We start from the raw sequence: 27,588 nt of genomic DNA, 5'->3' as shown, positions 1-27,588 counted from the left end.
ACCCACAGCTCCTTTGCTTCCCCACTGTGGACAGACGCTGGCCCTCCGCCTGCCGGCCTCCTCTCTGCCCTTCTGCCTCTGTGCACTGGGCTCCACCTCAGGGGAGAGGGCCGCACGCACACACGCACGCACGCACGCACGCACGCACGCACGAGCTGTCTCTCAAACCCTTTCACTTCATGCTCTCCCTCCAGCCGTGTATGCGTCAAACACAAGGTGACAGAGGAGAGGCCATAGTGCTGCGGCAGCTCTAAATAAGCCCCCATTCCCCACGGAGCCAATTTTAAGTAAGAAAACTAGTTTTTTTCTCCTTAATTACTATTTTATTTTTCCTAAAAATGAACATTATTTTAGAACAGTATTATAGTCTCTAAAAAAATATTTACTGAGTTTTCTGAATTTAAAAGTGCATTTTGTAAAACTGATTTTAACAAAGCATTTCAAAACAAATTAGATGAAAATAATAAAGGAGAACAAAGAATATTACTGATCCATATTATCAAGCATCTACCTTCAGAGATGTGTGTATGTATAGATTTACATATATATACACACACTGTACATTAAAACAGCTGATACATAGCTTCATGCTCTCTTTCCCTCTATTTAAGCACTTCCTTACACCATTAGTCTTAAAATATATAATATTTATTGGCTTCAAACTGGTCCATTGGAGTGCCATAATGTATTTAACAACTTCCGATTTGTTGGACATTGAGATTGTGGTCAGTTTATCATTTGTCATAAAATGTTAGTAACTGGACAGGACCTAAGGTAAAATTTAATTCAATATTCCCCAAAATGAAGGCACTTCTTTTATAAAATCCTTATCCAATAATCAGCTAATCTGCACTTGAATAATTCCAGAGGCAGAGCCCCCACTGTGGAGGTTGAGGAAATGACATCATATGGACATTTAATTTAAATAAATTCAGCTATAGGCACTTGGCCACCAAAAGAAAGAAGGAAGGAAGGAAGGAAGGAAGTGGGGGGCAGGAGGGAAGAGAAGAATCAAGAAAGGAAGGAAAAGAAAAGAAAACAAGGAAAAAAGAGTAAAGAGGAAGAGGGCACAGGAGAGGTCATATTCAAGCCAAGCACATGCCCTGCCCTGAGCCCGCCCAGCGTCCGAGCCCCACAGTGAGCCGGGCTGGGCACCGCAGCGCCTCTCCCTCGGCGACATCAGCGTGAGCATGCCCCTCCCAGAGACAGACTGCCTGGGTCCGAATCCCAAGGCCAACACTTACTCACTGGGTGACCTTGATCCAGTTACTTAAAACAAGCACACAAATCCGTGTCTCTGTTTCCTTGTCTGTAAAATGGGGGTGATGAATAGTTCCTAGGTCACAGACTTGCTGGGATGATCAATGAGGTTCATACACGTAAAATCCTTATCCATACAGTAAGAGGCAGGTAAGTCTAAACTATTACTACCTTTTAAACCTGGCTCCTAAACATAAGCCAAGCAGTTCATCAGGTGGACAGCCAAAGACAGGGCGACCCATAAACTTCACTGGCAGGTTCCAGTCCTGAGGAACTTTCCAAAGGCGATTCTGACTCTTCCATGTTAGTGACTTCAGAACCCCGCCCTGTTTACCACGGGATTCCAGCCCAGACACTGTTGCTGGGACGCCCACAGTCGGTCCGACTTCTGCAGCTGGCCAAGCCGGACTTCCCTGCCCTCCACCCATGCGCCCCGGCTGTGCCCTCCCATTACACAGAACACTGCCGATGCAGCACAGCTCCCCGCACAACGGCCCAGTCCACACGCGCCAGGGCTGGCCGAGGCTCCCTCTCAGTGCTCTCGGTTTGTCCGTGTCCCTCTGGGGTGTGAAAATTCAGTGCCTGGCACAACACTCCCACCATCTCCTGACCGGCTTGAGTGCCGTGGGAGCCACGCCTCCCCAGACCTGGACACCAAGAGCTGCACAGCTGTGACTCCAGGCAAGGCACACCTCCTGAGCGCTTTCCTAAGTCACTGAGACACCATGCCAACGCCCTCCACCCCCGACAGTGGCATTTCTGCAGCTTAGATGAAGCTGTTTCGCTAACTCTCCTCCTGAGTCTGGGCCATGCACTAGCAGAGGCTCAAGAGCCACTCACTGTCGGTGTTTTTTCCTTTGTTCATCTATTTATAAATAATAACCCTTCACATTTGCACACTGATTTCTAGCTCCCTATCAAATATTTCTAATATTTGAGTGTCAGGCACAGCCAGAGTTACAATTCCCAATTCACAAACGAAGAAACAGAGGTTCAGACGGCTTACATGACTTGCCTTGAATGACATCCCTAGTAAATGGCAAAGTCAGAATGAGAACCAGCCCTCGGTTTCCCAGGCTAGAAAATGCCCAGCCATATAACCTGCCTCATCTGTGGACAGAGAAAGAACACGAGAAGTCAGAGGAACACAGGTTCAAATCCCAACTCTGCTGCTGACTGGTGCATGACCTTGAGAAGTCACTGACCCTCCCTGAGGTTCCTTTCCCACATTCATAACACGAGAGTGCTCTCTGCCCCACGGAGAGCCATGAGGAGGAGGCAGGCCGCGGTGAGTGACAGAGCGGGTTCAGGACCGAGGCGCACGCTCCGTGCCCCACCGGTGTTTGCTGGCCTCCCCGCTGTTCCTGGGTTTCCACCACATCTGTGTGGCATTATCATGTGGTGGCGTGGAAAACCAAACAAGGTTGTAGAGAGTATTGCAATAATTTTAAAATACAAAATGCATTTTAAATATGAGAGTAAATATGCATTTTACTCTCAGCCATGAGGTTTATTAGGCAGTATACAGATACAAATATGCACTGAAAAATAACTACGATAAACTCACCATAAAGACATTTTTGGTTGGAATTGCTTACATGGTGAGATGTAATGTCATGAGCGAAAACCTGCTTTAAGTTCGAAGGGGCAGCACAGTAGAGGGCAAGAAACCTGTTTTGGAAGGTAATTAGCCTGCGCAGAACGGCACAGCTCCACCGGGCCCCTCCGGGCCCCGTGGTTCTCGGCCTCCAACGCTGACTGCTGTGCGCTGCCTGGGGCAGACTGTGCGCTGCCAGCAGAGTCTCACAAGCAGTCACGCCTGGAAGGGCTGAATGAGTGTTCAAATATTTTTGACTGACAGAGTAAAGGAGAAAAGCTTAAACTCGTTACCTAAGCAAATACCACCACCTATTCTTCCCATTGATTATCTGGTGATGTACGAAAAAATGTGGTGAAAATGTCACTTCCACTTGATGTCATTATGCAAACGGCACACGTGGTGGGGGGCAGACAAATAAAAGGCTTTTGCAACTTTTTCAAATGGCATCTACATTAGATCAGATGGTTTCCGGATGGCCTGTCACAATTACTCGAAGATATTTTTAGGTTCACTCACTCAGCACACACTTACCAAACACGTACCGTGCCAGGCACTCTTCCAAGTGCCACGGATACACACAGTTAATCCGGCCTGGACCCTGACCTCCAGGGTTAAATTTTCACGTTAGGGTGTGAAATGGATAAAAACCCAACAGAACCCATGGGGTGGGCGTGGCCAGGCAGAGGAGGCAGCACCAAGTGCCCAGGAGAAGGAAGTTACATCCCACCAGAGCGAACAGGGGGAGAAGTCAGGACGGGTACCTGGCTATGTCTCCTCGGTACAGGGACTTATACTCCCAGTTTGCAGGGTCTGGTTTCGTATCTGTTCTGAAGGTTTCTTCCGTCAGAGCCTGGAGGTCCTCCAGCCAGACGCAGCGACGTCCGATGTGCGCAGCAGCACTGTGTTCTTGACTGTGGGGCAAGGGAGGGTGAGGAAGAGAGAAGGGAGAGGCACTTACAGACCTGCTGGTCACACGTTCACATCGGCAGAGACACGGAGGTTAGGCGTTTCCAACTCCGCGCAGCACAAAGGGGGCTGAGGACAGAAACGCATACCTGCCCCACGGAAGGGAAGAGGATGCCTCTCCAAAAAGGAGCCTTAAAATAGAACGCAGAAACCATCACCACCAAGCGGCACCTTACCAAAAAGGCAGTGACCTCAGAAATTAACCTGAGGGATACACAGGTGCTCTTTTTCAATATTCCATTTAAATTATTGTATCCTGAATTTCAAAAATATTTGTGCAAGGTTTTCTTTTCTCGTCACCTCACCCAAAAAGTGCTCAGGTTATTGATTCCAACCGAAAACTCAACAACGACAGCGGCAAAGCCACAGCTGTGACCAGTTCAGCCTCAGGTTACTCGGGCCTGGTCTAAGCCAGTTTTTCTAGCCTGGGCTCTGCGTAGGGTTCTGCTGTACATAAAGGGCAGAGAGAGGCCGCCGTGAGACCAGACCTGATTTACCCCTTTGAACCAGCTTGTGAGTCGGCAGACTTGCATCTCAGACGCAAATGGAGCCACGTCCCTAGGAGCCAAATGAGAGGGGGGTGGATTTTGGGGCATCGGACATTTTTCCTCCTCTAAGGAAAATCAGCTCACGATGCTGCTGACACAGGCGCTGCCCAGGGGGTCACAGCAGCCATTGTCGTTCCTTCTGCTTTTTAGTTCTGCCCAGACAGAAATAAAGATTCTGGAAGCCTCTAAGTCATTCTTGGCTGGGAATACAAGAGAATGGTATTTCAGGGACACGAGGTAGCAATTCAATAACTATTTGAGTGCTACGTCTCAGGTTAAAACGCATGGTGATGCTAACACATTCCCCTCTAGAACAAATGCGGAGAAGTTTCTGTCAATGAAAACCGTAAGGGGCAATGACGGAGGGAGAGGGTGATGCATTCCAGAAAGCCAACTGAGGGTGGAAAAAAAAGGAAGGGCCAGCTGCAGACCACCTCTGGGGAGTCAACAAGCCCTATCCCTCCCCTGTTGGGTATTGAGGTCAGGAGGCAGCATGTGGTCAGGCTGTGCACAGGGAAGGGCCTGCCCCTGAAGGTGAGGAGGAAGTCATCCCGGGAAACAAAGGTCAATGAGAAGCTGTAGCCTCTGGGGACGTTTCACCACAAATGCCATATGGTGAGCTTGAGTGTGACATTATTTCGTGAAGGAATTACATGGCTATGATTTTGTGATTTAAAAGGGGGGGGGCGTTACTTGTACCAGACCCCGTATATTCATTCATTCCCATAACGGAAATGTTTTCTGGACATGTTCTCAGCCCTGTGCCAAGGCTGGGGCAGGCCATGGCCAGTAAAGGGGGCGTGGTCCCTGCCCACATGAATTCAGCCAGATTTAGACCTTATGCTTGGCCCCTTTATTTTTCCTCCTAGAGCAAGTCTGGGTTATGGGTGTGGCACCCGAGACCCCCAGAGGCTGGCAGTGTCCTCCCACACGGGGCAGATGGCAGCAGGACCCTGCGAGACTGCGGAGTCGGCCTCCCTGATAGAGTCCGGGCTGAGTTCCAACGGTGCTCCACACAGAGCATCCCTGCGGTCAGCGGGGCATCTAAGCACCCAAAAGCCAATCATATCGCAAAAGAATCGCACAAATCTTAATAACGCTAACTTTCTTAGTATGCTTTGGACAGGTGCTGAGCTATTCTCTCTTCTCGACCGTGTGAACAAAGAAAAAAAGTTACATGAGGAATAATTCAAGAATTTTCACCACATACTGACTGTCCCAGCCCTGGGCAAAGGGCCTCCCCAAGCAGGAGGGTGTCAGCCTAGGCAGAGAGGAGGGGCTGTCACTGAGCACCTGTGACGTGACCGTTCTGCAGAACGAAGTGAACACTATGCTCCAGTAGACACCTGTGCAGCAAACGGGGAAACGAAGGCCCCAGGGAAGGGAGGACTGTGGTCCTGAGCTACTTCAGACCTTCAGCACAGTGTCCAAACAAACGTGAAGGAAGAAAAGGACAAAAGCAACGACGATGTTAAGGGCTACAAGTCGCCTTCCCCAAAGAGTGGGGGAGGGAAGGGTAATGGGAATGAGGGAAAGAGAGAGACTTCACCGTGAAGAGAAGACAGTTCTCTGTCTCTCTGTAAGCGTAGGGGCCAAGGGCCGCTCCCGGTGAACTAGCCCCTACACACCATGGGCGGCACATGTACCATCTTTTGAAATTCCCAAAGACTTTGTCTAAATCAGATTTCAACACATCATTGCTGTGCCCAGTTAACATTACTTGAACAAAATTGTGGCCCTAATTTGTTGAAGTTCTCTCTCTCTCTTTTTTTTTAGGATGACCAAACAACAGAGCTCTATTTTTTCCCAGCTTTACTGAGATATTTACTGAGTCCATGTTGACTGAGTTAAACAATCACACGAGTGTGTACCTTGGGGCAGAAAGTGAGGGAGGAGAACCGAAGACTCACTGCAGAACATCACAGGTGCCAGAGAGCAGAGAACGTACCTTGGCTTCTCCGATTCTCTTTTGCCGTCTCTGCTGCCTCTGGAAGACCCGTCCCGGTCAGAACCGGCGTCCGATGCAGACGCAGACGCGCTGCCACCTGGCTGCCCATGGCGTCTCCTGGTTTTCTCGTGGTGCTGATGCTTCCTTTTCCTCTTCTTCTCTCTCTTCTTCTTTCTGCCGGAGTGTCTGAGCTTCCTGTTCGCATCACTGTCATCTGAAGGGTCTGATTTCACAGGGCTCCTGTGTGAAAAAGTCACATTAGGGTTTGCACAACAGAATTAGGGAAAATATGTAAATAAGTAATCAAACAAATATATGAGAATACCCAAGGAAATTCTAAAAATGCTCACATGGACCTCTATCTTCTAATCCTATACTTTCATGTACATACATTTTTAAATCAAAGTAATCTACAGTTACTTTATCAACTATAGTATTTTTAAAAACTACATTATAAAAGGTTTATTTTCAGTCCTACCTATTATACCAGCATGTTCTTAATGCAAAAAGAAGTGCGGGCCTGCAAACCACAGGATCGCTGTTCGATTCCCAGTCAGGTCACATGCCTGGGTTGCAGGCCAGTTCCCAGCAAGGGACACACAAGAGGCAACCATACATTGATATTTCTCTCCCTCTCTCTTTCCCTTCCCCTCTAAAGATAAATAAATAAAATCTTTTAAAAAAAGCTTTCATTCCAGTCCCTGTTTTTAATGGCTATACGAGCTCATCATTACTGAAATGCCCACAAACCACTCCCTCTCATGCATTAACTGCCCCCAATTTCCAAAGGCTTCTTCCACTTTTAGGGTCCCTGGCTTCCCGGGGTTCATCGTGTTAACAGACCATCTAGTCTATAGCGATGAGAGAGCACATTTCTCAATTCAATGATCTACAACAACTGGGTAGAAATGTGTACCATTCCGCTTCGCCCCAAGTTTTCACGAGATTTTATCGTGTTGTGGTCAGGGTCCAGAATGAGCCACCCCGAGATGCGCCTCGGGGGTACGCAGATTACTTTGAGCTAAAGAGAATTTTAGCTTCTGGCTCAAGAGAAAGTTCTCCCTTCTCCCTGAACTACCTAGAAGAATTTGAATTAGAGGCCACACCCATGAGAGATGATCAGAGATAACTTCTTTTGACACATTCACAGGGCAGGGCAGACTTGTGTTTATGAACTGTTTGCCCCTCTGGTCATCGCAACGGCCTTCTGAAGCCCCCAAGGGGCCTCACCGTATCCCTCACTCAGGACACCTTCCACGCCTCAACCCACCTCCTGCGGCTGAACCGCTCACACGCCGGGGGCTCTGGGTCCCTCCCGCGTGTGGGGTTCCCATGTACGTGACACTAAATTTTACTTTCTCTTGTCAATCTGCCTCCTATTGGTTTACTATGTGGCCAAAAAGAACCAGAGGAGGGAAAGGGGGATTTTCCCCTCCCCCACATTATAGTGCACAAGCTCCTCCTATTTTTGCAGACGCGTTGGAACTATCTGAATTCCATGTTTATCAATAGTCTAAAGGTTACTAATGAGGCCGGTAAAGTTACCTAAGAATCACAACAACTCCATTTCCCTGACGGCCTAATTACTGGCGGTAACTGTGTCACGCAGCTGCCGCTGCAATGCAACGGGGAGAAGACTGATCCGTCAGGGTGAGGTAAGGGAAAAGAGGCAAAGGTCACCTCGATGCTTTAGCAGTTTACCGAGCTCTCGCCCCGGGGTTTTCTGAGGAGCACCACCCGAGCTAAGCCACGGACGGTGCACGGCAAAGACTGAAACTCCCTCCACCAAAAACACTACCTCGTCAGCGGTGACCCCTCAGAAACAAGCGCTGTGGCCTCTTCAGTTCGTTGGCTCGGAGTTGTTATGGTCCCAACACAAAAGCTTGGGTTGCTCAGCCAATCTAATTCTGCCCATGCAAAAGAGAGAAAAGATCAATGAAATAAGCTCAATGTGGCTTCTGAAGCAGGAAATCCATCTTACTGGCTGGCATCCTAACTCGTAGCCAAAGTCAGCCAAACGTTCATGACAGCCCACGGGGGCCAAAGGGAATCCATGAAACTTCCATTTCACAGGGCACGGGGCTTTCACACACTCCAAAGCACTTAAGACCGAAATCCTGTGTGGTATCAGGCTGGGGCTTAAGCAAAAGCCATGTAACGAATGTGGCCTAAAAGGCGACAATACTCTAGGCAGTCCATCCTTACCCTAATGAGCACGAAAGCTTCGAAGCACTAGGTTTTAATGACCTCAAATTTGATGTAGACAATGCCGAAAAGTTAAAAATCAAACCATGCATATAAGCTTACCATGCTGAAAATTATTACAGATTATAATACTTCTCTTTAAAAGAATATTCCCATGTTCTATCTTAGTTAGGTAACTTAACATAAACCATTTGTTAGAACAACCAGTACTCCTCTTCGATAAAAACACAAGGTGTCAACTTTTCTAATAATGCTAAAATTATACAAGATGTTAACAGTGACATCTATGGGTACTGAGATGAAATGTCTGATTTTTTTTTTTTTTTTTGCTGCTGATCCATTAATTTCTAACTCTTCTAAATGTTTCACCGTGAAAACACAAACTATTTCTAAATTACCTGAACAGAAGAAATGAACTATTTCTAAATCACTTATTTTCTGACTTTTAAGGGTCTAAGCTATGAAGGAAAGAAAAAGAGCATGGGACTGTGGCAGCAGGGGTTCATCTGTCCTGTTTTGTTTGAGGGTGGGTGGCCAGGGCCCATCCGTGTGCTGGGGAGAAAGAACCCAGGAAACGGTAGCAGTGAGAACAGAAGGGCCCCGGCCGGTGTGGCTCAGCGGACTGACAGCCTGAAAGGTGGCCAGTTCGATCCCCAGTTAGGACACACGCCTGGGGTGCAGGCTGGGTCCCCAGTTGGGGGCACACAAGAGGCAACCGATCGATGTTTCTCTCTCTCTTTCTCCTTCCCTTCTCCTCTCTTTAAAAGTAAATAAATAAAACCTTAAGAGAGACAGAGAAGGGTAATTAGATTTTTTAACAGTTGTACTGGGACATAATTTATATACCATAAGGTTCAACCATATAAAGTGTGTAATTCACAAGTTTTTAGAGTACTTAGTATATGGTACAGTACCACCATAGAACAATTTTGGAATGTTTTCATCATCCCCCAAACCCCCATACCTATTAGCAGGCTCTCTCCACCACCCACCCCCTACTCTCCGACCCCAATTCCCAGCCCTAGGCAACCACTAATATTTTTTCTCTACAGATGGGCCTATTTGGGGCATTTAATTTAAACAAGATCATACAATATATGGTCTTTTGTAACTGGCTTTTTTCACTTGAGGTTTTCAGCGTCATCCATGATTTAGCATGTATCACTACTTTATTCCTTTTTATTGCTGAATTCTATTTCATGGATTATACTGCATTTTATCCCTTCATCAGCTGATGGATATTTGGGTAGTTTCCACTGTGAAACTATCATGAATAACACTGCCGTGAACATTCATGTGCTAGTTTTTATATGAACACGTCTTCATTTCTCTTGGGTAAGTATCAAGGAGCAGAATTGCTGGGTAACAGTAGGTTCTGCCAGCCGGTTTGGCAAACTGGCTGTACCATCTTACACTTGATTAACAATATATGAGGATTAAGCCCTGGCTGGTGTAGCTCAATGGATTGAGTGCGGGCCTGAACCAAAGGATCACGGTTCGATTCCCAGTCAGGGCACATGCCTGGGTTGCAGGCTAGTTCCCAGTAGGGGACCCACAAGAGGCAACCATACATTGAAAAAAAAAACAACAATGTATGAGGATTCCAATTTTTCCACATCCTTGCCAACATGTTCGTGGCTGTCTTTTATATTATAGTCATTTGAGTGGGAGTGATGTGTTTTCTCAGTGTAGTTTTGACTTCCATTTCCCTGGTGACTACAGATGTTGAGCAACTTTTCACGTGTTTATTGGCCATTCATACTGGAGGAGAAATAGCTATTCAAATCTTTTGCCTATTTCTTAATTGGATTGTCTTTTAATCACTGAGTTGTAAGAGTTCTTTATATATTCTACATGCTAGCCGCTGATGACAGGTACTTGATTTTACTCACTGCTTCAACCCCAGAAGTGGAATCAATGTCTGGCATACAGTAGGAGGAATTTAAAAAGCACAGGAAAAGGGAAAAGAGAGGGATCCTAACTTACTAAGTGCCTACAATAGGCCAAGCCCCAGGTTATGCACTCTACATCCTTACATCTTTTAATCCTCGCGGCAACCCTCTACCGGAGGTGTCCTGATCTCTCCTGTACAGAAGAGGAAACGAAGGCTCTCGGGGAGTAAGTAATGTGTACGGTCACACCCAGTAAGGGCTAAACGACTCTTCACACCATCTTTCTTCTCCTGTCTCTTTTTTCCTTCTGAGGTCGGTTCCCTTCCCTTGGGCTTAATTCCTGGCAAGAGGCATGTGAAAACAGTCCCTGTTGCTCTCTGAGATCACAATTATTTCCACCATAATTGGATTCTAGAATGAACAAAGGAAAAGTGGGGAAGATGAAACAATATGCAAGGAGAGATGCTCTCAAATAATTCCAGCACCTTTTTACATAAAGATTCTAGATGGTGATGACATCTTGGAGGAAAGATAAAGTAACACAAAGGTCAAGAAAAAAAACCCAAAGTGTGTGATTTCCCAGAGTCTCTCAGAAGGTACAGGAGGGGTTTTAAGGATGCAATTAAGGCTTTGCCATAAGGGAGCTCAGGGGTGGGGTGTGGGGGGTGAGAGAATAGTTTATAAAAAACTAAAACGGATGGATCTTAACATCACCATGGGAGAGAAAACTAGACAGCAGACCCTCCTGCTACGACTCAACATCAAATGCAGAGCACTCTCAATGAGGTGTTTTCAACTAAAAAAAATTATGCCTGAATCTTATTAACTCTCTAGATCTAATTACTAGTTTACAGGAAATACTGGGATAGAGAAGCACATTAAATGACACCATGAGGATTTGGTAGGAAGTGTGTGTAGAACAAATGACCCAGTTTCCACAACAAATAAATCACAGGGGTAAATGGAGGGGAGGAAGAGACTTTTATATCTAAAAGAGACCCAAGAGACAGGTCCACGAAATACAATGTGGATCTTTTTGGATCATGACTTGGACAAACCAAGTGTAAAAGGCCATTTTTGAGACAAGTTGGGAAACCTGAACATTGACAATTAAATGACATTGAAGAATTATAGTTAATTTCATTATAAGTAATAATGTTGCATTTAAATTTTTTAAAATACAGTACTTTACAAACAGCACTTTTCTGAACATTACCCTGACACTGGGTACCCAGATGTCCAATAAATACTGGTTATGATAAATGACAAGAGCAACACTCTCTTACAAACCTTCCACTTCACCTTTCCAAAATAGAAGGATAAACCCCTGGTCTGGTATTCAAGTCACAAGCCTCCGTAACCACCAGTCCCAACCATATTTCCCAAGGCTCCTCTTATGCCTCTCGATGGCCAGATACACTGGATTATCTGCAGTTCTCTACACTGGTCTCCTTCCCTTTCTGCATGCCTTTGAAGGCCCTGGAAGGCCCTTCCACTATCTGTCTATCCAGCTCCTACCTTGTTGAAGGCCCATCCCTAAAGTTAGTTCCTATAAAAAGTCTTCCAGGGGTGTGCTGCATGCAGCCCAGGATGGCTGTGAATGCAGCCCAACACAAAACCATAAATTTACTTAAAACGTGAGTTTTCTTGTGTGAGTACATGTCACAATGTAGCTAATGTGGGGCCTAAGACAACTCTTCGTCCAGTGGGGCCCAGAGTAGCCAAAAGGTGGGATACCTCTGCCTTCTATGATCCTCCCGTCGAAGTCATTATTTCCATAGTTCACCTATAACATTTCTAACATCCTATCTTATCCTGTTATTTCTGTGTTAAGTACCTACCATTGGTCTGTACATTCAGCAAATATTTATCAAATACCTGTATTCTGGGCCTCTGCAAGGGGCTACGCATGCTACGGAGTCTAGACACTGTTCTCGACCACATGGAGGGTACAGTTACTAAAGAATGACCACAATTACACTGTATAAGAAATTAATTACAAGCCCTGGCTGGTGTAGCTCAGTGGATTGAGCGCGGGCCTGAGAACCACACGATTGAGGTTCGATTCCCAGTCAGGGCACATGCCCGGGTTGCGGGCCAGTTCCCAGCAGGGGATGCATGAGAAGCAACCATACATTGATGTTTCTCTTCCTCTCTCCTTCCCTTCCCCTCTAAAGATAAATAAAATAAATTAAATTAATTAATTACAATTATGGTAACTGCCACCAAAAAATAGGTGTAGGAGCCACATGGGAGGACGTAAGAGAGGTCTCTGACACAATTGGGCTCTGCCACATAAGTGCGTGACTTAGAATCACCTTCAATTGCAATTCACTACAGGAATACCTCCTTTGATTGAGCTTCGCTTTATTGTGCTTTATTGTGAGTTTTTTGCAAATGCAAGACCCTCCGCCAGCAACAAGGTTACAAGTCCCCTAACCCCAGTGGTCTGGAACCAAACCCTCAGCATCAATGAGGTATGCCTGTCTGCGCCTCAACATTCGATACAAACGCGGAGATTTTGAAGGCTTAAGTAAGATATGGGATGCCATCACCTGACACATGGTAGGGTCTCAAATAAATGTTAGTTCTTATTCCCAGCAGCTGTGCCTCCGTGGAGAGAAACTGAACAGGCTTTGGGTCCTTAATTCCCCCTAGCTCTAGACCTGCCTAAAGATTTAAACCCAATAAACATTCAGAAATAACTAAAACAGGAAAGAGGGCATTAAGAACACCCAGCATTTGCGCCAGGAATCTACTTGGGGTGAAGTAACTGAGGCTTATAGAAAGAACGGTTTGGGAGTTTTCCTAGGTCTTCGTCCTTCCGTAACTCTTCAACACTTGTCCCAAAAAAGCCGGGGCGAGGACCAGAGCCCTTCCCAGAAGGCTTTGCAGCGCCGCGGAGAACTCTGGGATACAAGTGGATAAACATCCAAAGCAAGGGCCGACACCTGGGGCCGAGAAACTACGCCTTTAGCCCGCTGAGCGCCTTCTTCATCCCTTATGTGTGCTTACCTTTCCTGGAGCTCCCGCTATCGGGAGCCTCGCTAACACCCGCAAAGGCCGGGAACAGCGCCATGATCACAGGCCGCACCGCCCGGCCCCTCTACAAAAAACGGCGCCGGCGATCGGACGTCGGTAGTGCTACCTTCGTGGTCGCGGTGCACTCTGGGAAATGTGGTTTTCCGGGTCCTCAAACCGGCTGGGCTGGAACGCGGCAGGGTGGGGTGGGGCGGGGCAAAGAAGGGAGGGGAGGGGAGGGGAGGGGAGGGGCCAGGGCCCGGGGAGGGCGGGGTGGACCACTTCTCAGTCATTGATACCTGCGGGCTTCTGAGAGAACCGAGAAAGGCATAATTGTTCAGAGCAGGAAGTGTTACGAAGCTGGGATTTCCAATTTTACAGTGATCTCATACCATCACTTACTAACTGGATTAATTTAATCAAATTCTCTAAGTTGTAGTTTCCTCATCTGCAAAACAGTTATAAGACTGAATGAGCTTATAGTTTAGGTACTTAGCATTGTGCCTGGCCTGTGGAAAGCACTTAATAAAAGTGGGTTGTGATTGCCATGTAAGATATCCAAATTTCAGTGAGTTTACCATTTTAAATATAGGAACAACAAAAAAAGATCGCAAGTTCCAATCAAGTCTTTGGCGGTTAGAAAATATGTTTATTGGCCTATGAAGGATTCTTAACTAAAAAATAGAAATAAAAATAAATAATAATCAAGCCTGCTAGAAATATAGGGGATAAAAAAACAATTTAAAGACTTCATACAACCTAGAAGCAATCAGCCAAATCCAGAATATGGGAAATTATAAAAAACAACCCAGTTTCTTCAGCACATCAATGGCATAATGGGGTGGAAGATTGCAAGGTATCTTGCAAAGAATTTGCAAGAATTTGAAAAGCATTTGGTGGCCAAATGCAATACAGTATATGGCCTCATTATGATTCTGATTGGAGAGATTGTAAAAAGGCCTTTTTGGAACAAATGGAAAAATAAGAGGTGAGCAGAGTGTTCAATGACGTCAAGTAATTCTTAATTCTGTTAGATGAACTAATGGCAATAAAGTTACTTTTTATGTATTAGAAATGCATACTTAGTATTTGCAGAATAAATAAATGGAAATAAATAAATGAAAAAATATTTTTTGAGTCCCTGGGAGTTCAAAGATCTTTAGAGTTAGGGATTTCTTAGAATAAACTAAAAATGGTTTCAGATTACGATTTGGCTTTGTGTGTGGCTTGCCTAAGAAAGAGAATGCACCACTCAACCACTTTTAAGTATTTCTGTTCTCTGCGGCCAAGATTACTCGTCTAAATTGGTAGATTGCTATTCTGGCGCCTACCTGCGTCTCTCACATATCTTGATCGCCTCTGAGCACTGACCAGAGTGAGTATTTTCTCTGAAACTGGAGGAAGTAAAGCTGTATGAAGGAAAAGGGGGGAAGGAAAAATTGTACAGTAGAGATATATGAAAATGGGCTTTGTTTTAGTAGCAGAGGAGTTGGATGAGAGATGATATATGGTCTTGGTCTCAGTAGACTAAGTAGCCAGACTGGCCAGGAAGAATGAAAAAGAGGTAGGCATGAGTAAGGGCTGAAAACTGTAGAAAAAAGGGTCCTTAAGCCATATCATAAAACAAAAGAATTGCCAAGAATTGCCACTTAGACACAAGGTAAGTTAGGTGCTCAGTACTTGTTTTCTGGCAAAATAGCACTTACATGATTCCCATTTACTTTTGCAGAAGGATATTATAGAAAAAAAGAAAGGTAGTGAACACTTTTTGTTTTGCTTGATTAGCACCCTGTTTTCTGAATTTACAAGGTGGTCATATGAGTACAGTGTGGCCTCCTTGTCCCAGCCCCATCTGGTTGGTTGGTCAGGGTAAGTATGTGACTCAACATGGCCACGTTTTCAGGTGGTAGGTGCTCGGCCCAGCTCTGACCCAAACCAAACCAAGAGATCTCTTCTAGGGATTTTGGAACTAAGACTGAGAAAGAGAAGCTTGTATGTATGTCTTTGTGTGTCTGGGCTGCAAGATGTAATAGCCCAGGAGCTGGTGGAGGAGCAGCGGAAACCTGCCTGTGGAAGGAGAAGGACAGAGCAGATGTCAGCTGGAGAAGAGGGTCCCAGAGATTTTGGAACTCTCATTTTAGTTGTCCCTGGAGCCTCATTCCTATGTTTGGATCCTGGGAACCAGCCCAATGTACTTAGGATGCATTCTGCATTTCAGTTCAACAGATTCAAGTTGACTTTCTGTCCTTTACAACCAGGGGACCCAAATAATACAGAATGATAAAGTGAATGAATGGGTAAATGACACCATTTCCACACTCAAGGTCATAATCCCAAAGTCTGGAGGGAGCCCAGGTAGTTTCAGTGATGAGTGAGACTTCTAAACTGGTCTACCCAGAACATGTAAAAGCAAACTCTTTTCATCTTAAGAAGGAAAGAATCCTCACTTAACTCAGGCCAACAGGAGAAACTGGTCTATCAACACACTCAGACTCAAGGAATTTGCTGGTAATTCCTCTGAAGTAATAGAAAAAATATGTGCCTTTGGAAACCAGAGATACCAGCAAGAAAATAAAAGAACCCTAACCACTTCATTGGTATGATCTGCATTCTCCTGCCCCCAACTTTTTTTTTTCTTTTCTTTTCTTTTTTTTTCTTTTTTTGAGTTAGGTAATGAGAGTAGGAACAGCTCAGGTTGGAAATGCCTTCATTCGTGGACAAAACCCCCAGCATTAGTTCTTAAGTCACAGCTAAATTAGCCTATTTATACGCCTAGTCCCAATTCACATATTCAAGAATGTGCTTGAAATATGTAAGGATCTGAGAAATTGCATAGAAATTAATGTCAGCAACAGTAGTTAATGGTGTTACCACTTCGAATCTTTAAACTCTTTAGGAGGAGCCTCACTTAGGTTTCCTCTCCTCTAAGGAAGGTCATGTGGTCAGCTGAAGGGCATCTTTGAGAGCCTTGGATAACAGTAATTTTAACCAGAGTTTTAAAAGGTTAAGTGAATTTTCTTAAGCTTACTCTGAACACTTCTTCCCCCAAAGCCCTGAAAGTATTCTCAGCTTTTGTTGTGATTAGCACTCTCCCAGAAAGGGGTAGATGTTTCCTGTGCCGTTGCCAATGAAAGGGACCAATGAAACAGCATAAATCTTTTATATTTTTATAATTTTTAATTAAGCAAATAATTAAATCCCCACTATCCAAGGTGCCTTTCTCTGACTAGGAAAGTGACATTTTAAGAACTGATTTGATCTCAGTCTCCATGTAAAAACTCCTTTATCTGGTTGACTTCCATCTTTCTGGCAAGTCTCCTGGCTGTGGTCACACGTCTTGTAAGTGTGGGGCAGGAGCGGCTGGTTTATTCTCTCCCCCTTCATTCCCATCTGCACCTCTCTTTTCACTGCCTCCTCTCACGGCCAAAAAAAGCAAAAGTGTGAATTTTTTTCACCTGTAAACTTCCACTCGCAGGTGCAAGTATCTAAGACAAATTGATTTCACCTGTGCCTGCCTATTTACGAACACAGGAACTACCCTCCCCTTCCATTTTAAGCATGCAATGCATGCTTGATACAGAAAAAGTCCTAAAAACAGGAAGGTATAAAAAGATGGGCAATAATCACCCAATTCCCATTATACATAGACAGATACTATTTTGAGTGTCTCCACACAGGCCTTTTCTTTCTTTCGCTTATGCTTTTCAGGTGTCTTAGTTTATGAGTTCATTTTCTCATTATAGTTATGATTCTTTCTTCCCAATATAATACATAAGCATCTCCCGGTTTTAGTACAAATCTCATAAACATATATGGGATGTACAATACTTCATCTAACAACTGGGATCGTGATATTCTTAACTATGCTTTATTTCTTAGGTATTTAGCAGACCTTCCTTGTGTCGTCTCATCGGTGTTGTCCGTGAGTTCTCCAAATACAAATGGCCAGACAGGACCGCCAGCCACAAGGTTTTCCATGGCCATTTCGCTCATCCACCAGGAGCCAGGAGGTTTATAATGATGACTCTGCCAGCACACGAGGTGCTGAAAAGGGCAGCCAAGGAGGGGAAAGGGACACTTTCTAAAAAGACACGTGTAACTTCAAATAACAAAGACAAAGCTCCCCAAAACGCCTATTCAGTGAGGTAAGTCACTCCACTATGTGGCAACAGCGCCCACAGACAACCCTACAAACAACTGAGACCCGAAGACGTGAGTGCAAAGATAATCTATAAATGAACAGAGAGGACTGCCAGCCCTGGGGAGGTGAGTGTCCAGTGCCCGGGGGGTGCGCCACAGAGGTGGAGCTGCTAGCCTGCATCTTGACAAATGAGGAGGAATTCACTGGACAGGCCAAGAAGAAAACAAGTGGAGGCAGAGGAAAGAGCTCGTGCAGGATGGCAAGGTGTGTTCAAGGACTCGGCGGGGGCGGGGAGGAGGCTGGGGCGAGCCTGGGAGGAGGACTGGCCGGGGTGGGACCTGAAGGCCCCCGATGCCACGCACTGTACCATGAGGAATCTGGCTGCTCCTTGTCCCTGGTTCTTCTTCAGAGGTAAACACTAAATCCGTGGAGTTTCCTGAGTGATTCTTTGTTATTCATGGTGGGTCTCTAACCACACCTGAGTTTATGCTGACCGTAGGACTCAGGAGGTGGGCTGCCCAAGGACCATGTGATTGGAAGACTGGAAGGCAGGGGCTTTGAGCCAGCTGACCTCTAAGGTTGCCGGGGAGAGGAGTGGAAATTGAGTTCAAATCACACCTACATAATGAAACTTCGATAAAACTCGAGACACCAAGGCTCCAGTGAGCTTCCTGGTTGGTGACTGCATCGACGTGGGGGAGGGTGGTGCATCCCGATTCCACGGGGAAAGTGCACGGAAGCTCCACATTCAGGATGCTCCCAGACCTCGCCCTTCGCCCTTCCAGTCGCTTCATTTGGCTGCTCCTGCTTTGTATCCTTTACGATCAAACTATAATTGTCAACCATGCCACTTTCCTGAGAGTTCATACCTTAGGTGGTTGAGGGAACCCTTGAATTTGCAGCCAGTTGGTCAGAAGTGTGGGTAGTCAGTCCCGGGACCCCTGAATTTGTGGCTAGCATCTGAAGTGCGAGCAGTCTTATTGAGAACAGTGCCCTTGGCCTTTACGTCTGTTCTAACTTCAGATGATTTGGTTGGCAATCATATGGCAGTTATTACACTATTCTAAGGAGTTCGGGTCTTATTTTGAAGCGTTTTCAAGTACGGGAGTATCGACTGTTTGTGAATTAGAAAAATGACTCTTTATGGCAGCACAAAGACCAGGTTAAACAAAAAGAACACTAGGGAGGTGCACTACGGATTGTGAACATCAGGCGGGAGCAAGAAACTGGGCCGGCGCACGGCATCGGGAGTGAGGATGGAGGGCCGAGCATCTCTGAAATAAGCATGGGAAGTGTCAGATCAAAGAGTGACACCCCTGGGCTTGGTTCTGCCAGGGTGTGTCCAGCCTGGGGCGGGACAAAGACAGCAGTTTATTGGAAACGTCACTTTTAATTATGCGAAAGCTAAGGATTTAGATCTAAAACAAGGACTGACAAAATAGATTTTCCTTTTGAGTCTTTGGGAAGAGTTTAAAGATACGGAATAACACATCACTCATGTCCCCCATTTAACATCTATTAACATTCTCTTCTTGTTCCTTAATTTATATTGTTTGTGTTTATTTTTTAAATTATAAATCAATGCCTCTCATGGTGGGGGGGGGGTAATTTTTTTCTCCAGGGGACATTTGGCAATATGTGGGTATAGTTTGGGTTGTGAATCTAGTGGGCAGAAGCCAGGGATGCTGCTAAACATCCTACAATATAGAAGACACCCCAACAAAGAATGATCTGGCCTAAAATGTCAAGAGTGCTGAGGCTGAAACACCCTGAGTTAAATAAAAGAAATATAATATTATAGATAAAATTGAGGTCCCTGTATAACCCTCCCCAAACCCAAACTTACTTCCCATCTACCCTCTCCCCAAAGGCAATTGCTACCAAAAATTAAATATATGGTCAGATTTTTTGGTGGGTTTTTCCAATTTATTTTTTTTGCTGAGTTCTTAGGGTTCAACCCTTTGAAATTTTTAGTTAATTCTCATGTCTTCTATAGGAGCAAAAGTACCCAAAACATGTACTACCATTGCCGTAAAAAATGCGATTGTAAAGGTACTGCCTTTTTAAAAAATATACTTTATTCGTTTATTTTTAGAAAGAGGGGAAGGGAAGGAGGGAGGGAAGGAAATACCAATGTGTGGTTGTGTCTTGCATGCCCCCCACCAGAAACCCGGCCCAACACCCAGGCATGTACCCTGACTGGGAATCGAACCAGCAACCCTTTGGTTTACAGGCCTGCACTCAATCCTCTGAGCTACACCAGCCAGAGCAAGGTGCTGCCTTTTAAGTCCTCTGTCACACAAGTGTGCTTGCACAGACATGCTTCCCCCCACCATCCATCCCCTTACCGCTGCTAGTCAGCAGTGGCCCCTTTCTCAAGGTAGGCTGGGTTCCCACCCAAGGAAGGGAGGGGAAATTCAACTCTCCTTCATTCACTGTGGCAGAAAGTAAAACCACGAAACCATTTATTCCAGAAATAAGGTTAGACACAGGGCTAGACATGTTTCAGCCCTGACCAAAACAAAAGGCAATAAACACTCCTTCCTCATTCAGTCTCCTTAGACACTGCCACCCGGAGTCCATCCTACAAAGGTCCTGTGGTTGAGTCTTCTGCAGAATGGAGTGTGAGTTTAATAATATCTCCTGGAATAGGGCCACCAAAGGTAGGCTTATTAAGAAAGATGACCTAATTCAAACCACAGTTTACAAACAGATGTTTGCATTACAAAGTGTGTTAGAATTTTGCTTAATTAACCCAAGAATTTGGAGCTAATACTGAAATGATGCTTCAATGCAAAAAAAAAAAGTTTTTTTTAATCTACTAAGTGAAAGTAACCAAAAGAGATGAGAACCAAAAAATAGCTGGTTTTTATTTAAAAAATAAAAAGCACAAACATTTTTCAGTGTATGCTAGGCACTATCCTCCACACTGGTGGTAAAATACCATCTCAGGTGAGGGAAATCTCATTTAAGATGCCTTCAAGGGTCTCGTAATCCAGAACGGGAAACATACACATTAGCAGGTAATGTGCGTGAGATGATGTTGTGGGACCGTGGAAGAGACAATTGTCAGCGTAATTGCCACAGAGAGGAAATGAGAGTCTCAGTTGGTAATAGCAACACCCGTTTTATCACACCCGAAATGCGGTTTATGACCTTGCAGGAAGAGCTGAGAATATCATTTAAACACTCAAGTGAACTTGCCCTACCAGACTTAAAATATATTGCTATAATAATCCATAGTAATTGGAATGGTATGGCACCTGTTTAAAACAAGGTAGATATAATAATGCAGAATAGAGGACAGAAATAGAATGTAGTCTACCGTAAGTGTGGTATTTCAAGTCAGTGAAGAGAGAATAATGATCTTGAAATAAATTTTAATTTGGAAGAAAAATTTTATTATATCCCTAGTTCTCCTTAATACCAAATAAATTCTAGTTCTCCTTAATACCAAATAAATTCTAGTTGGATCAAAGATGAAATTTTTTTTAAATTATTTATCTATTTATTTTTAGAGAGAGGGGATGGGAAGGAGAACGAGTGGGAGAGAAACATCAATGTGTGGTTGCCTCTCATGTGTCCCCTACTGGGGATCTGGCCTGCAACCCAGGCGTGTGCCCTGACTGGGAATCGAACTGGTGACCCTTTGCTTCACAGGCCCGCACTCAATCCACTGAGCTACACCAGCCAGGGCCAAAGATGAAATTTTTTTTAATATTTTATTTATTTATTTATCTTTAGAGAGGAAGGGAAGGAGAGAAGGAGAGAAATATCAATGTATGGTTGCCTCTCATGAGTCCCCTGTTTGGAACTGGCCTGCAACACAGACATGTGCCCTGACTGGGAATCGAACCATGATCATGTGGTTCGCAGGTCCTCGCTCAATCCACTGAGCTACACCAGCCAGGGCGCATCTGTTGTGTTTATAATGGTGTGTTTGTTAAGTCATCTGCTAGGGATGACAAAGAACCACGACTGGGTGACTTACACAATGGACATTCATTTTTCCACACTTCTGGAGGCTAGCAGTCCAAGATCAAGGTGCCAGCAGGGTTAGTTTGGGCGGACACCTTTCTTCCTGGCTCACAGGCAGCTGTCTTCTTCCTGGTTCCTCAGGTGGCCTTTGCTCTGGAGTCTCAGCCTCTTCAGACAGAGATACCGGTCAGACCGGATTAAAGCCTCACCCTCAGGACCTCATTTAACCTTAACTACGTCTCTAAGGCCCCGTCTCCAGGCGCGGTCTCACTGAGGGCTCCAAAGTACAAATTCTGGGGGAACAAAACTGAGTCTACAACAAATAGTGAAAAATTAGAAACAACCTAAAGGTGCATCCAGTAAAATACCATGCAGCTTTAAAAGTAATGACTTTGATTTCTATTGATTAATATGGCAAGCTGCCATGATACATGACGTGCTTCTTAAAAGTTTTGGAACAGGACCACGTTGGGGGGAAAAGTATGGATGTCCATTTGGAAAATAAAGCTTATGCATCCCAAAGTAAACAAGGAAATACCTGGGCAGTGGGGCTGTGGGAAATACATGCGTCCAACTTTATGTTATAATGCAAAATATACGATGAATATTCTGACCTTCACAATAAAGGAGAAAGAAGTTACTTACAAAAGGACAGTTCAGTCCTAAATTCATTTCTTGCAGGTTTATTTAAATAAAGTTCAATTTCTGATTGCTAATTTTTTTGCATAAATAATTGCAAACTGTGAGCCCAAGTGGTTCTGCGGGGCGAGCCAGCAAAGAGGCCACTGAGGTGCAGCAGCTTGCGGCCTTGAGTGGGAGTGAGTCACAGGGGGGAAGGTATAAACTATATGGATATTAGTTATCCAGGAGAATTTACGGGTGGGCGTCTTTCATGGACACTCGGCAATCATTCTGTTGATTTGACCATTCTAGCCTGTCAAACTAGATCATTTAAGCCAAAAGGCTTTGTCAGAGTAGACAAATACAAAAATATATACTGGTAAGTTTCAGAGACAATAAATTATTTTTTTTAGCACCTCAGAATCCCATGCTCAATTTCAACACCAACCAAATGGAATTCCTTGGAGAAATCCCTTTCACAACTAGGAAAAAGCCAACGCAACAGGATATGTTGGTTTCGCACCTGATTGGTTTACCAACTAAATCAGCCCCCAGAGTGACAACTCTTTTCTTTTAGTGAAAACTCATCTCAGTTTGCTACTTATTTTGAGTTAGTCTTTATATTTTAAAAAATAAAAATTCAAGTCAGGTCCCTCAAATTCAAAGACTTCAGCGATGACCTGTCACACAGTGGTGGCAGTCATTCAGACTGAGCAGCACACCACTGCATCATTAGCATCATTAGCGTCATTAGCGATGCTCGTGTCCTAGGCAGAACTCCGTAATGCAGCTCGATTCGCCCCAAACGAGAAACGCACCACTCCCTGGGACACAGCGAAGCGGCATCGAGGATGGGATTATCTTCTGATTTGTCACTGTCGTCCAGTGCTTGGCTCACTGATCCATCAGAACAAGTGACAGCACGATGTCTTTCAACCTCTCTTGAGACTACCAGGCAGCTGATTGCAACTTTTCGAAACCCTTCAGCATGTGAGTTGTATAATCTGTGAGGGATTCTGCAGAATATGTTGATAATGGCTTCCTCTGATATTCTGTTTAATTACCACTATTGTCTCTAATACTTAAAAAATACATGATGCTTAATTTGTTCATGAATCAGTGGTTGAATAAATGCCAGTGTATATATTAAATTACATGAATGTTTAATATCTTTTTGGGCAGTGAAACATGCATTAAAAATTAAAATAAAATTAATTCCCACTTTCCCATTCTTGCCCTGTAGGTAATGTTATCTTACACTGTGCTATATAGTGTTCTACAAATTGATGTTTGGTGCTTTGAATTAATGAACTTTGTGATTTGTTTACTGTCTGGGGTGTTATCCATTACTTTTTCAATTACTGTAAAACTTTATACATCATGGCATGAGACCCTAAGCAATCAGGTGAACAGTGCTAGGGAGAATTTCTTTTCAATGGGATCATGTAATAAAGACAGAAGACTAAATTAGCATCTCTAATACGCCAGCCAGAGACCTGGCTTCACGTCAGTGGGTTTGCAGGCACCTTCCGGAAGTGAGCTTTTCAGAAGCAGGAGGCTCAGGAGAACCTTGGTCTCCTGCCCTTGAGTCACCGAAGGGGCTTAGCAAACCATCCCCCACAGCATTGAAAACGAGAATCTCTAGGATCCAGGGTAATAGCAGGAGGCAGCTGAGATTTCAAAAGTACTGATGTGTTGTGTTGTTACGCTTTGCACTGAGCTGTAAATGTGTCCTTGTGTTTGATTTCTTTTCATATTTCTCTCAGCGAGCACTGACGTGATTCCCAGCCCTGCCCTGGGCTCTGAGAGCTTGGGGAACAGAACACAGAGATGACATTCTCCCACGGGTTTTGTTGTTGTCGTTGTTGTTTAATCTCCTGGGAGCCCTGTGTCATTGCCAGCAGGAGCACCCCATGTAGAACACCAACTCTGCTGGAAAAGTCCCCGGGAGGTGAAGCCAGGCAAGGAAGATTAGAGTGGGCCTCGCCAAACTGCTCCCCAAATCCCGCCAGCAAGCAGAGGACTTAAACACACAACCCCAGGGCCACCCAGGCTCCCTCCAGCTGCCTCACCTCACTCTGCCCTGTGACCCTCCACCTACAGGTACTTCAGGTGTGCTGATGGAAAGGGAAGCTTTCTGCCTGACTCGAGGGGTTTACTAATCAATTGTAAGGACGAAGGCAGGAGGGAAAGACCTCTTACCTCCACAAAGCAGTTAGGCCTGGTGACAACATGCTGCATGACTGATCCCCCGGAGGCTGGGGAGCCCGGTGGCTACTCCGGCGGGGACCAGACCACACAAAACACCAGAAGGAGGCTGTGCTTGAGACCAGGGGCAGCTGTGTGACTGACGAGCATTCATTAGTCCTTTGCAAAGTTATACAAAATACCCATCGCACAAGGAAACTTCAAACTCTAATTTTAGGCATTTTCTTTCTTTATCAAAAATATAATAGAACCTCGGGTTTCTAGAATTGTCCTAATTAGTCTGTTCTGGCATATTGTAGTTAGCCAATCCGTGCTCACCCCATTAGTCATCTTCAGTCGGAATCCGTCCCCCAGTGCCATGGCCTCCTCTGTCCCAGGGATGGGCCCACTCCACTCATCTGTCACAGAAGCATCTTTCTGGCCTGACCCCTCCCTTCTTGTTTTCCAACCTGTTCCAAGACCCTTGGACCTGGTGCTCAAGCTGGCTTCTCTGGGTCTTCCCCTGTCTTCCTGTTTCCTCCTGAACCTAAACCCATTCCTTGTATTAGGCTTGTATGAGCGCCTCTAGGAGCCCCTCCCCCAGGACAGGTCCCCACAAGCCAACCCCAGTTCCTGAGGCTCGGCAGACCAAGGTATTTCTGGGGAGTTTGCTTATTTAGAGCCAAGGAGAAAAATCTTCTTTTGCCTCAACACTTCAAAAGACCTGGTAGGTTGTTGTCTGGCCCTTCCCCGATGAAGCAGGGGAGGTGTGGACCTCAGGGTCCTCATTACGAACATCAGTGAAGGCCACACACAGTTGGGGCTCACCCAGCAACTCGGCTCAGCAGCTAATGGGGCCAGACACTGCAGCCCTCAGCTTGAGTCCCTCTTTCGTCATTTGATGTTTTCTGATCAAGGACAAGGACTAGAAAAATAAGTAAGCAACCATGTCCCAAGAGTTGCAAGTCCTGGGGAGCAGAGGTCTTTCAGGCCTGCAATGCTGTAACCCTCTGGATGGGCCCCAGGAGCTACACAGCCCCTGGGAAGGGAAGATTACTCAGGGCCTCTGAAACTGCCTCAGTTATTTTGTTCCATAAATCACACTGCCCAGAAATACCCTGATAATTCAGGGATATTCTCTGCTTGCTGTCAGGTTATTTTTGTTTTTTATAATTTGCATTGTATTTTTTCCCATTACCATTTAGTCCCCTTGTACCCTCCTCCCACCCTCCAGCCCCCACCCTCACAATCACCACATTGTTGTCCATGAGTCCTTTTTCCTTTTTCCTCCAGCCCTCCCCCCCCTGACCTCCCCCACCCTTAGCTGTCATCCCGCTCTCCATCCCAGGTTTTCTTGAGAACCTGGCTGTAAGGACCCAATTGTCGTGAACAGGATGTGGATTCTGAGAGAGTCGGACTCATGCTCAGTTCCCAGGTGGTTTGTGGCTATTGTGCCTTCAGTCCCAGCCTGCATCCATGCAGGGCCTTTCACGGCCTGTGCAGTGACCGTCAGACCCTTTGGAAAGGTGGCAACAGCCTAGGAGGGAGGATTCAGGAATACGCCCCTCCTCAGCCTCTGGAATAGGTGTGTCACTTTGGCCCCAGTTGGAAGAACTGGTGAGTTCCCAAAGTTGAATGTCAGGATGGTGACTTTTTGTGTACAGTAGGCAGCAGCCTGGATGTTTTAGGAACTAACCGTGTCATTTCCCTTCTCTCTTCTGAGAGCACAGTCTACTTCCACACACGGGCTCCTGGGAGATCAATCTCCAAAAAGCCCCCGCTGAGCACAGGTTACAGGGCGAGAGAAGCTGCTGCTTCAGCTGCCAGCTCCGGGGGAGGCGGGCAGAGCGCCTGGAACCAAGGCACAAGCTGTGTTCACTCACGCTGCTTCCTCTGCGTCACAGACGCCGCGAAAGCGATGTTGGAAAGTTTGGCCATCTTGACCTATCTGTTCATCTTAAGCTTGTTTCATTCAGTAACTGTCATTTTTAACAGTCAGCTTCTATCCTGATCTTGATCCTTACAACTTGTGTTTAATTTTTAAGCTTCCTAATAAATATTAATGAATACTTTACTTAGGAATTCACCTAGTGGCTATTTTTGTATGTATGGTTTTGGCAACAGCAGTCCCAAACTCTTGTAGGAGTATTAGCTGCATTGTTAGGCCTCCATCATTTATATGAAGAAATGCTTGATTGCTTTCCACTTTTTTTGTTAACCCGGGGGGCTCATTCATTCTCAAAATGTAAACTCTTGCAGTGGAATTGAATGACTCAGGTCTCCCCATCTGGCTGTGCGTCCCCTTCTCTCCTCACAGTGCCAAACTCCTGTCCTGCTGCCAAAAGCACATTTCCACGTGTCCACAAGTCCTGCTCTATGACACTAAACCTGTTCCCTTCTTTTCCAAACAACTTCCTTTCCCAAGTCTCCCATTGCCTCCTGTCAGCTACACTGTGTGACTATTCCTCTTCCCTTTTGGGGATCCCAAATCTATTCATTTAATCATCCACTGGAACCCATACCCCCCAATTCTACATAACACTGGGTACATGTGCATATTTTTCTGGGGAGAAGACCCCCAACTTCCATTCTATTCCCTCCATGACCCTCTCCTCTTCCAAAAGGATCAAAATGGACTGTCATTTTAATCAATACCATCATTATGCTCTACTTGCAGTATTCAAACAGTCCCTTGGCTGATCCCATTGCCTCCAGCCTCCTTCCAATCCATCCTGTACACAGACGCCACGCCACAGTTCCCTCAACCAAACACAAGTTCTAGTGGTTTCAGTTCCCTCACACACCTCCCAGTCTGAAGCGTCCACAGGAACCTGGCAACGGCTCTGTCGGCTGCTCTCTTACCTAGAACCTGTCCCTGCCCTTCACCCCACACTTCAAGGCCCAGCAAAAGAAGCCTTCCAGACTAAGACCGACCCAGCCAGAGTTCGGTTTCAAAAGACAGAACATCTACCTGAGTGGGAATGTGGGCTACAGGGTGGAACGTGTGGACCTGAAAGCTGTCTGCACAGAGTTTTAAACCTTGAACAAAAAGACAGGCACTCCAAAGTTTCCATCTTGAGAATGAAAAGAGCTCTCCAAGGGAAATCAAAGCAGAAAGCAGCCAAGGGCTTATTCTCAACGCCACAGCACTTGGACGCCTGGCCCAGTGTTCAGCAAAGAGCTCCACTCCAGCGCTCACAGAGCGAACGTGGGTGTGGTCA

General features: G+C 45.5%; 1 protein-coding gene across 1 annotated transcript in view; it reads right to left on the bottom strand.

Annotated features, from left to right (window-relative positions):
* The window catches only part of NRDE2 (NRDE-2, necessary for RNA interference, domain containing), a 39,127-nt gene extending 25,529 nt beyond the window's left edge, over positions 1–13,598 (bottom strand). Inside the window, exons 1-4 of the mRNA XM_037031089.1 lie at positions 13,435–13,598; positions 8,121–8,229; positions 6,323–6,562; positions 3,622–3,771 (exon numbers count right to left, since the gene is read on the bottom strand). Of these exons, the coding sequence (XP_036886984.1) occupies positions 3,622–3,771; positions 6,323–6,562; positions 8,121–8,229; positions 13,435–13,498 (563 nt within the window). The 5' untranslated portion in view covers positions 13,499–13,598. The remainder of the gene's footprint in view (positions 1–3,621; positions 3,772–6,322; positions 6,563–8,120; positions 8,230–13,434) is intronic.
* Between the last annotated feature and the right edge of the window lie 13,990 nt (positions 13,599–27,588).

Source organism: Sturnira hondurensis, unplaced genomic scaffold (genome assembly GCF_014824575.4).
Source record: "Sturnira hondurensis isolate 20B ecotype Veracruz unplaced genomic scaffold, ASM1482457v3 Scaffold0021143, whole genome shotgun sequence".
Taxonomy (NCBI): domain Eukaryota; kingdom Metazoa; phylum Chordata; class Mammalia; order Chiroptera; family Phyllostomidae; genus Sturnira; species Sturnira hondurensis.
This window is presented reverse-complemented; position numbering and strand designations above follow the sequence as displayed.